Below are 10,879 nucleotides of genomic sequence, written 5' to 3' on the forward strand. Positions count from 1 at the left end.
CTGCTGCTGGGTCTACAGCCATGTTCAGGCCTGACCAGGACACTGTGACCTGGACGTCCCTCCTGCCCCTGCTGCATGCAGCCCTAACATGAGGGAGGCTGAAGCGGTGGGTCTGAGCCATGACAGTGGCTGAGGAAGAAGGTCCCAAGTGTGAGAGTGGCTGTGGGTGGCAGGTCCCAGCATTAGAGCAGCTGAGAGCAGACCCACATGAGGGTGGCTGCAGAAGATGGGTTCCCACCACAAGAGCAGCAGTGAAATCCCCACCACGAGGATGACTGAGGGCAGCAGGTCCCCACTTTCCCCCAGCAGCTGCTCTCCTGCTGGGGGGATAAAGATAGGCAGTCGTGGCTTCTGCACGATTTGCTTTGCCATGATGCAGAAAAACTGCTCCAGCCTGCGCTGCAGTATTCGTGTCCCGTGCGAGCCAGCGCCCCCTGCGAGCCCGTGCCCCGGAGGTGGCCGCTGCGCAGAGACCTGACGCGCTCAGCGCACCCGCGGTGGGCGGGGCGTTACGGTCGGTGGGCGGGGCGTTAGGGGCAGCAGGCGGGGCGTTGGGGTCCGTGGGCGGGGCCTCCGCGCTCGTGCTCTCCGCTGACGTCACAATAGCGCTGGCCGCGGTCCCTGCCCGGTCCCAGCCGATCGCGGCTGGTTTGAGCTGGTGCGTCGCCATGGCGACGCCGGCTGCCCTATAAATAGAAGCGCCGCGGCGGTGGCGAAGCTTTGTCAGCCGCGGCGCCCGCTCCGCCCGCAGTCCCGCGCGGCCGCTCCGCCGCTCCCCTCCGGCGGCAGGGCGCCTCCCGGCCCGCTCCGCAGCGCTCGGCTCCGAGGAGGCGGGGGCCAGGGCACCCGGAGGGCTCCGACGGCAGCTGCCCGAGGTGAGGAGCGGGGAGCGGGGCGGAAGCCGGCCGGCGCGAAGCCACGTGTCTGCGGGGCCGCTGCCAACGGGCCGGGCGGGAAGCCGGCCGCCGCCGGCGGGCGCGGGGCCTCCCTCCGCCTCCTTCCTCCCGGGGAATCCCCGGCTCGGGGCCGCGTTGGCGGCGTGGCGCCGGCAGGTGCGTGGCGGGCCCTGCGGGGGGCGGGCGGCAGCGCCGGGTCGGCGTGTGCGCGGAACGTGGGGGGATCGGCCGTGCCGGGCGCTGCAGAAGCGAACGTTGTGGGTGGAGGTCGGGAGCCGCGTTTGGCTTCGTTAGAGCTTAGTCTGCGTCGAAGCTCCAGTTCGTCGCGTAAGTGAGAAACGGTCGAGTAACGCGAAGTGGTCTCCGGTAGCAGCAGCTGGGGGGACGTGCGGTTGTCGGAGGTGAGAGGTTTGAAGTCGCTTCTCGGAGCTTAGCGCCTGAAGCTTAAGGCGTGTGTGGGATGGACGGCCCGAGGGATCGCTAGCTGAAAGCAAGGCTGTAAAGGGTAACGTGCTTTTGTAAGCGGCGAGCTGCGGTGCAGCTGAAGGTTACCGGGTAACTTAAAGCCGAGAAAGCCTTGGCTCTCATCTGCGTGACTCGATAAAGTGGGAAAGTGCTGAGGGAAGGCCCGGGGCTGGATGGGGTTACATGAAACCCAATCTTCCCTGTGACTCACTGGCAGCCTTGCGGCCCTGAGGTCTTTAAAAAGCAGCGCACAGATAGATGTGCTTCAGCAGGCTGCCCTTCTGTGTGTGGCTCCCCGCTTAGAGTGAGCTGTGTAACTTGCCCTGCGCTCGGGTTTTGGGTGGCAGAGGAACGTCCTTTTGCCTTCTCGTTCTGGTTTTCAGGGGCTCCTTGTTCTGATTCTAGTTGGCTCCTTGTTAGCTCTGGAGAGCTGTTGCAGACTTGTGTGAAATCTGGTTATAAAGTGTTAATTGGAATTACTCACAAGACTCAATTTATGCCCACGGGCTGCAATCAGAAGCTGCTGTGCTGGTTTGTATCTACCATTCCTGACAGCTCAGGTTTTCTTCTTGTGTAGCTTGAAGGCTGTGCATAGAGCACGGAAGTCCAAACCACTGATAGAGCCAGATATTCCGTTTCCTTTGAATTACTGAGAGTTGTTACTGCTCAGAGGTAAGCAGTGTGCTCTGATTATGTCAAAAATAACTTGGAAACTTTCTCCCAGGAGCTGCTGAGTTACTGTAGTGCTTAAGAAAAGTGGTAATTACATTGAAACCAGTACTAGCCATAACATTAACAGTAACTGGTGTGGAAGCAAAGGAAAAGATGAGGGAAATTTCATGGAGTTAAATAGTATCTGCTATTACTAGTTTTGATAGATTCTGTGCATCATTCACTTGCTGAACAGAGGGTAGCTTGCCTTCAATCTGATATGGCTGCTTTATAGAGAGTCTTGTTGGTTCTGATTAAACCTAATGTGTCACCCGTTTAATTAAGGTTGTCAGTAACCACTGTAGGAATCATAGCTATCTATTCTATGACCACCGTGTAATGACTGCATGGATTTGAAACAATGAATGTGAACTGTATGACTTCAAATGAAATAACATTTGTCTGTGGGCTGTTTATTTTTTTGTGTCAACAGCTTACACTCAAGTCCTTCCACCTAAACTTGGAATGTCAGGAATCATGGGTAGCTTCAGCAAAGAAGAACTTGAATTCACCTTCCTTGATGAGGGCTTTACTGCCAAGGATATCCTTGACCAAAAAATAAATGAAGTGTCATCTTCTGTAAGTATGAGAAGAAAATGACTGCATTTCATGACACTGCAGGTTTATAAACTAGGGGAAGAAGTTGCCTCTGTGGATTTTCTGCAAGGCAACTCCCTCCTCAAGTGCTGACCAAACTTATTCTGTTATCCATGGCTTGCAACTTCAATATGTGTGTTTGCTCTAGGATGATAAGGATGCCTTCTATGTTGCTGACCTCGGGGACATAGTAAAGAAGCACTTGCGGTGGCATAAAGCCCTTCCTCGAGTAACCCCCTTCTACGCTGTCAAATGTAACGACAGTGAAGCTGTAGTGAAGACTCTCGCTGCTGTTGGTGCGGGATTTGATTGTGCCAGTAAGGTAAGACCTCATCTGTGTTCTGATCTGTGGTGCTGGCACGTGCTCAGCTGTGAAGTGTTTGTGTACAATTAAGCATAAGCACGCACTGTCACTTCTGTTCTCATGAATTTGATATATCCTTACTGTAACCTGTTCTCTCTAGACGGAAATACAGCTGGTTCAGAGCGTTGGGGTACCTCCTGAGCGAATAATATATGCAAATCCCTGCAAACAACTGTCTCAAATCAAACATGCTGCTAGCAGCGGTGTACAGATGATGACATTTGATAGTGAAGTAGAACTAATGAAAATTGCAAGGGCCCATCCAAAAGCCAAGTAAGTTATCCTAGCTGTTTCATAATTCCTGCTCGAGTTCTCAAGTTACTGAAACACTTGCTGTTAGTTGCAACTTGTTCTTTTTTTAAGATATGATGTGAAATTATGAGATAATAAGCCGACTTCAGCCACTGAAATCTAAGCCTGTGTACTGGCACGTTAGGAGGAGGCAGACGGGAAAGCTTGTATGTTTAAGGTTGATCTCATTTTAAAATCTTACCTTCCTGATGATGTCTTATTCTAAAACTTGGTTTCTTCCCTATTTCCAGGTTAGTGCTGCGTATCACAACTGATGACTCCAAAGCAGTTTGTCGTCTCAGTGTTAAATTTGGAGCTACTCTTAAGACAAGCAGGCTGCTTCTGGAGCGTGCAAAAGAGCTGGACCTTGTCATTGTTGGAGTTAGGTGTGTTCCATTTCAAAATGCAGCCACGTGGGATAAGATTTAAGTGATGTAGCTGACGACAGATAAGCATTTGTGTATTGTGACTTAAGGTTTATTTGAACTTACTGACTTACCAAAGACCAGCTAATATTTTGTTTCTCTTTCTAGCTTCCATGTTGGAAGTGGATGTACAGACCCAGAGACATTTGTTCAGGCTATTTCCGATGCCCGCTGTGTGTTTGATATGGGAGTAAGTACAGTTCTATTTAACTCGGAACTCCTGTTTAACTGTTGTGGCAAAACTGAATCAATTATAGAACTGTTAGAGGGTTAGAAGTTGGAGCTGCTCATTTCATGGTAGCGTTTCTGAGGTCTTGGTGGCTTACTATAGCAGTTCTTCAATAAAATTAGCAGCTCAAACTGAGATGACTATTAAAAGACCCCAGTGAATTAGCCCTGTTCTCAAATCTTAATAGAATGACTTACTGATTTATTTCTTTGTTTATAGCTAAAATGATAAACCAAAGGCTTTTCTTAACACTATTCCACTTGATTTCACTTCAGGCTGAACTTGGCTTCAGTATGTATCTGCTTGATATTGGAGGTGGCTTCCCCGGCTCTGAAGACGTCAAGCTTAAATTTGAAGAGGTATAGCTTTGCTAAGAAGTTCTGGGTTGTGGTGTCTTTCTGAATGCTGGACTGTATTAAAACCTAGCTCTTCTGTTGGTATAAAGGCACGCTCATAACAGAACGTCTGGTCAGAAATGGAGTTGAGAAGGAAAGAGGAGCCTGTATTTGGAAAATTAGATTATCTTGCAAGATAGAGCTAAATGAATGCATAAGTATGTGGAGATGCTGAACTTGTATAGCAGGTTTTAATTGCAGACTTGATTCTGACTGGCATAAACTTCTTCCAGTTGATTGTCTACTTCAGGTGTTATGAATTGATGATGCTCCCACATGAGATAAGAAAACCCTGAACACCCATACGGTCTGAGTGGCTTTGAGCACCAGATCAGTAAGTGATCTGGTTTATAACTAGTGTTAGGAGTGTATGGGTTTTTGTTTGATCAGTTTTCCAGTCTGCTTTCATAGAAATACCTACTTTCAGAAGAAAAGGTGGCTTACTGTTAAGGGGACTTAGTAGGGCAGTGTTGACAGAACACTTGCCAGTCTAAAGTGATGCTAAATGGTGTTATGTGCTTACACAAGGAGGCATCAAATAAGTCCCACAGAGTGAATTAACTGCTTATAATGTGGCCTAATGTTGCCTTGCTTGTTATACCTGTTAATGAAAGCTGACTTTTCCTAGTGTTGTACTGGCTTTGTATGAAATATCAAGTGCAAATGATGCTGCGAGTGGGCTCTGTGGCATGAGGCAGTCATGCAGTGGTTGGAGGCAGCTTTATCACTGATAATTTGGCAGCTGTGAAGGCAACAGTTTCCAAGATCATAGAATCATAGAATCACAAGGTTGGAAACGACCTATAAGATCATCCAGTCCAACCATCTCCTTATCACCATTGCCACCACAAGCTACTAAACCATATCACGCAGCACGTCATCCAGACGCCTCTTGAACACTGCCAGGGATGGTGACAAAGATTTCTGTAGTCTTAAAATCCTGTGAGATGACTTCTCTGGGATGCAGAAAACTGGAGGATGTTGCATTATTATTAGAATGAGAAACAGACCAGGAATTGAAGAGTGTTGACACATGAGGCACTAATGCTGGTTTAATGAGGCTAGGAAGGGTGACTTCACTGAGACTTAAATGACCAAACAGCTCATGTTTAAGTTTTTAAGCTGCTTTTGTCTTCCCCAAATATAATAAAGCAAAGGCAAATGATACAGTAAGCCACTTCTGTATTCTAATCTGTGTGTTTGAATAGTACATTACTGTGAGCATGGGAGTCATCCCTGACTAAAAAGAGTATCTGGGTAGCTGCTGAAGTAGTAATATTTGCAACTGGTGTTACTTCCTAGATCACAAGTGTAATCAACCCAGCACTGGATAAGTACTTTCCTCTGGATTCTGAAGTAACTATTATTGCAGAGCCAGGAAGATACTATGTTGCATCAGCCTTCACGCTGGCAGTCAATATCATTGCAAAAAAAATTGTAATAAAGGAGCAAACAGGTTCTGATGGTATGTAAATCTGGACTTGGTCTTCCCTCTAGCCTAACTGGACATTTCTTTTCAAGCACTCTCTTACTGGTGTCTCTGCTTCTTCCAGATGAAGATGATGTGAATGACAAAACACTCATGTATTACGTGAATGACGGTGTCTATGGATCGTTCAATTGCATCTTGTATGATCATGCACATGTTAAACCAGTTCTGCAAAAGGTACGTTTCACAAGTATTGCACATTGGTAGTTTGGCTGTAGACAAATCCCTCAGAATCACAAAACAGCTGGGTTGGGAGGGACTTCAAGGATCATGAAGCTCCAACCCCCCTGCTACATGCAGGGCCACCAACCTCCCCATTTAATACCAGACCAGGCTGCCCAGGGCCCCATCCAACCTGGCCTTGAACAGCTCCAGGGACGGGGCATCTACAGCCTCTCTGGGCAGCCTGTTCCAGCACCTCACCACTTTCTCTGTAAAGAACTTTACCTGATATCCAACCTAAATCTCCCCTCCCCCAACTTAAAACCATTTCCCCTTGTCCTGCAGTTATCAACCCTTTCAAAGAGTTGATTCCCCTCCTGTTTGTAGGCTCCCTTTAGGTACTGAAAGGCTGCAATGAGGTCACCCCACAGCCTTCTTTTCTCCAGGCTGAACAAGCCCAGCTCTCTCAGCCTGTCTTCATAGGGGAGCTGCCCTTCTCATAGCAGTCTCTTGTGTTCACTGTTCCCTCTGCATAGCCAGAATCTGATGTTAAGACAGGAGGCGTGCAGTGGAACTTAATTCAGAGCCAAGGGTGCAGAAGGACCTGCAACCGGTTCTTCCTCCTCCTAGAGAAGAGGCAGAGTGCTGTGCATACATCAGTCATGACATTACTTCTGGAAGCTGTTTCAGTTGTCAGACTAATTAGACTCTTCTCCGTAGCGGCCTAAACCAGATGACAGCTGCTACTCCTGCAGCATATGGGGACCAACGTGTGATGGCCTGGATCGTATCGTTGAGCGTTGTAACATGCCAGAGCTGCAAGTTGGTGACTGGATCCTGTTTGAAAACATGGGTGCCTATACTGTTGCGGCAGCCTCTACTTTCAACGGATTCCAGAGGCCAACAATACATTATGTGATGTCACGACCAGCATGGTTAGTAACTTAAATATGGTAATAACTTGATCCGCCAAGTGCTCTCATTAGAGAAACTGGTGAAAAGCCTATCAGTTGTGACTATGCTGTATCAAACAGTGCCATGGCTGAGCTGCTGCAATGTCTGGAAAAACATATTTTAATGTGAAAAGCAACATCTGTGGTAGTCTTTGCATGTTTTTAGAAAATCATAACACTACCAATTAATTTTTTGCTCTGGTGTATTTGTCTCTAGAAGCACTTTTAAAGAGAAAATGCTACAAGTCCATTCACTAACCTAGGTTTCTAGCTTGTCTTTCAGTCTTGCACAACACAGGGTAGTTACAGATTCTTTACAGTTAGCTTCTCTGGCCAGTGATCAGAGACAAATCACTCACCGTTTTGATATTATGCTATCTTGTAAATGGAAAGCCTAGTGAAAGTGAATCCTGACTGTAAGGGACAGGAATGTGGAGGAACAGTTCTTAACTGTGCAGCTTCACAGTATGTTCTGTTTGAGAGCTGTTTGTGGGCGTAAATTGAGCTCTGGACTGTTGCTTACTGCAGTCTGTTGGATCTCCACAGGAAACCCTAAAATAGAGGAGGATAGCAAAGTCACTTAAGTACCAGAATACTGCAAAACTGCATCTTCAAACAATAGTTAAAAGTAATCTGGATGTTTTTATCTGCAAAGCAGGTTAATGGACTTACACAAAAACCCACTTTTATAGAAGAGGAAGTCCTTATCTCTACTGAAGTTTCCCTATTAAAATGGTAGAAAGTATTTGGGCAGCAGTATTAGCATGTTTGGCCAGGATCAGGTGGTTCTGAGATTTACTGTAAACTCTAAAATCTGGGAGAGTTCTAGCTGTAAAAGAGGCTTCCTCCATTCTCTTATTAGCCTTGCCTTCCTATAAACAAAGTTTGCAGTGTTGTTTGGCTTTTCCTTCCCTCACCTTTAGTGACACCTCCAGTCAAGTGAAGCATTGCTGTGTCATGTAAAGCCTTAGGCTTCCCATTAGACTTCAGACTTGTCTGAAACTTAAAGTGACTCTGTGGAATTGTTAACTTCTTCATTATAGACTTCAGTTAAGATAGTAATATTTGAGCTGAGCCATACTGTCCAAGGCTACAGTTCTTTTCACCCCTTCTTAGAGTTTTTTTTTGTTTTTTTTTGGCAAGAAAATTCTACTAGCATATGCTAACCCTTATCTGAGGGAGATATAATTAGTGAGGTTGTGCTGCATGTCTTTTCAGCACGGACAAAAGCTTTTGTGATATGTGCTCTACATGTTTAAGTGTACAGCTGTATTTATAGCTCTAGCTGCAGAATGTGTAGGGGATGATCTATGTCTGAGTGCATATCATGTGGGCAACCATGCAGTAACACAACTTTTCTTTGCATGCAGCGTAAGATAAGCAGTCAAAAACTATTAGCTGAAGTTCTTTTGTACTGAGCTTGTTTTGGTACAGTGTCCGAGGATGAAGGGAGTTGTGGTTCTCCTTTGCCAACTCCCTTACATTCCTGCTGTTAACCTCACTTGAAATTCAAGGTATCTGAGAATGTGATGGTGTGGGAAAGGAAGAATGAATTTCATTCTGGAATGACCTCTAAGTCATGAAACCTGTGTGGTGTGTGGTATAAAAATGTAGGTCCTGATATCTGTATCTGCAGATATAGAGATCCTACTTGGAAACAGTGAAACAGCTTAATATTGGCACTTACACTGAAGACTGCAGATGACATGTGCAGACTATTGTGCTTTGCTATTCTGTTCTAGTAATAATGTCTGGATTATAAACCATCAATTTCATGTTCTGGTAGCTACATAGTAGTAACTAAACTATTTCATCTATCTGTTCTAGGATGTTGTAGTGAAATACTCTTTTGACTGTTGCTGTTTTTCTTTCTAGGCAACTAATGCAACAGATAAAGGAGCAGGAGTTCCTAGCTGAAGTGGAGGAGCAGGATGTTGCTAGTCTGCCCCTCTCCTGTGCCTGTGAAAGTGGAATTGAGTATCCAGCAAGTTGTGCTTCAGCTAGTATTAATGTATAAATAATAAATACTTAGAAACTAACTGCAAGTTTAGTCATTGAATTTAGGGCATTTGGGGGACCATTAACTTAATTCTTGCTAGAATTTTTAAGTGTTTTTTAAAAGTTTAGGTTTGGCATAAACGCAACAAAAAATGACTAGGAGATGGGTCACATTTATCTGTGTTCCTATGGAAACTATTTGAATATTGTTTTATATGGATTTTTATTCACTTTTCATGTATGCTACTAAAGTCTGACCCTCACCTGTCAAACAAGTATTTGTAGCTTGTGTACGGCAGAATGGGCTAAGCTTAGTGTTCTGTGACCTACCTGTTTTAAAATAAAAGTATATTGAAATAACTGGTCCTGTGCTGGTTGATCTGTAGCAAATTCACCTCTCCTGGAGAGCTGTTACAAACTACATGAGCCATTTCTTCAACCCTTACCATTAAGCAACTTGTCAGGGCTTGTGACTAGAAAAAGTTCTGACAACTGTAGTAGTGAAGTTCCATGGGGGTTGTGTGTCTTTCTACATGGCTAACATTGCACTGTGTAAGCCAAATGTGCAAGTTTTATACTAGTCTACAATTCCTGTAAGCTTCTGACTAAGCGTATCTGCTTATTAATGAAGATGTAGCACAGGTTCTGTGGCTGCATTTGACAAGTTGCTTGTTACAGAAGGTACGTATAGAAGGGTTAAAACAAGTAAGCAGAAAAGAGGCTGAAACTTATGTGGGGCTGACTATAGAGCAAGGCAGTACCTGACCCATGTCAAATGGCTGAGTGATTCTATGTCTCATCTATCATAGAAGCATAGAATGGTCTGGGTTGAAAAGGACCACAATCTAGTTCATTTAGTTCCAGATCATCGAGTTTCAACCCCCTTGCTATGTGCAGGGTCGCCAACCAGCAGACCAGGCTGCCCAGAGCCACATCCAGACTGGCCTTGAATGCCTCCAGGGATGGGGCATCCACAACCTCCTTGGACAACCTGTTCCAGTGCGTCACCACTCTTTATGTGAAAAATTTCCTCCCAGTATCTAACCTGAACCTCCCCTGTGTTAATTTAAAACCATTCCCCCTTGTCCTATCACTACCCACCCTCATAAACAGCCATTCCCCCTCCTGTTTATATGCTCCCTTCAAGTACTGGAAGGCCACAATGAGGTCTCCCTGGAGTCTTCTCTTCTCCAAGCTGAACAAGCCCAGTTCCCTCAACCTTTCCTCACAGGAGAGGTGCTCCAGCCCTCTGATCATCTCAGTGCCCTCCTCTGGACCCCTTACAAGATCTCCACATCCTTCTTGCGTTGGGGGCCCCAGGCCTGGATGCAGAACTGCAGATGAGACACAGCCTATTATGCATGTGATACCATTACAGCTTTTACTTAACCTTATGGAAATATTGAACGAAAGTTTTTAGAGTAAATGTAATAACTAAGTAAGCCATAGGAACTAACACAAGGAATGCTTACTGGGGTAGATCATTCCGACCTCCAGCTGACCTGGTGCTCGTTTATTGCCACTTGGGCCGAAATAGCAAAGTATTTCTAATGTGCTGCAGGTCCCAGCTCTGTTCAGTTTGCCTGACGGTCTTGAGCTGCAGGCATACCTTAGTAAGCCTCTGTACCGTGGAGGGAAAGAAGTAAGTTGATCTTCCAAATTAGCTTAAATTTAAGAGGTCATCCAAGGGCTTGCATTGCTGCTAAAGCAGCTGCGTAAAACAATGTTTAATCTTCACCCTCTGCTTTTAGTGGAGCCTCAGCTCTCCCACAGCTGAATGAGCTGGATAAACAGAGGCAATGATTCCACATTCCTCATTCTCCTGAAGCAGCAAGTGCTTATTTTTAGTTACTTCATTCCTAGCTTCAAACTTGTGACTGAAATAGTGCTTGCATTTATTCTCC

The 10,879-nt window shown here is 45.8% G+C and overlaps 1 protein-coding gene across 3 annotated transcripts; it reads left to right on the forward strand.

The window, feature by feature from the left end:
- Nucleotides 1-799: 799 nt before the first annotated feature.
- On the forward strand, nucleotides 800-9,335 carry ODC1 (ornithine decarboxylase 1). Of its 3 annotated transcripts, none has more exons than XM_042893635.1 (11): nucleotides 800-875; nucleotides 2,506-2,651; nucleotides 2,818-2,991; nucleotides 3,134-3,306; nucleotides 3,576-3,710; nucleotides 3,858-3,939; nucleotides 4,254-4,337; nucleotides 5,676-5,838; nucleotides 5,927-6,039; nucleotides 6,745-6,959; nucleotides 8,853-9,335. In XM_042893635.1, the coding sequence occupies exons 2-11, from the start codon at nucleotides 2,538-2,540 to the stop codon at nucleotides 8,992-8,994; spliced, it is 1,395 nt and encodes a 464-aa protein (XP_042749569.1). In that variant the 5' UTR covers nucleotides 800-875; nucleotides 2,506-2,537; the 3' UTR covers nucleotides 8,995-9,335. The 3 variants fall into 3 exon arrangements, with proteins under 3 accessions (XP_042749569.1, XP_042749573.1, XP_042749577.1); XM_042893639.1 differs by lacking the exon at nucleotides 800-875 and adding an exon at nucleotides 976-1,052; XM_042893643.1 differs by lacking the exon at nucleotides 800-875 and adding an exon at nucleotides 1,346-2,033.
- The last annotated feature ends 1,544 nt before the right edge of the window (nucleotides 9,336-10,879 follow it).

The sequence above is a fragment of the Lagopus leucura genome, unplaced genomic scaffold (genome assembly GCF_019238085.1).
Source record: "Lagopus leucura isolate 7727_CA_CO unplaced genomic scaffold, USGS_WTPT01 Super-Scaffold_73, whole genome shotgun sequence".
Classification (NCBI taxonomy): Eukaryota; Metazoa; Chordata; class Aves; order Galliformes; family Phasianidae; genus Lagopus; species Lagopus leucura.

What these genes read in the sequence shown, in the direction of transcription:
- ODC1 (XM_042893635.1), top strand. Translation starts at nt 2,538, where the DNA reads ATGTCAGGAATCATGGGTAGCTTCAGCAAAGAAGAACTTGAATTCACC. An exon ending in TAAATGAAGTGTCATCTTCT is followed by an intron (nt 2,652 to 2,817) that starts GTAAGTATGAGA and finishes TGTTTGCTCTAG; the next exon opens with GATGATAAGGATGCCTTCTA. An exon ending in GGAGCAAACAGGTTCTGATG is followed by an intron (nt 5,839 to 5,926) that starts GTATGTAAATCT and finishes TGCTTCTTCCAG; the next exon opens with ATGAAGATGATGTGAATGAC.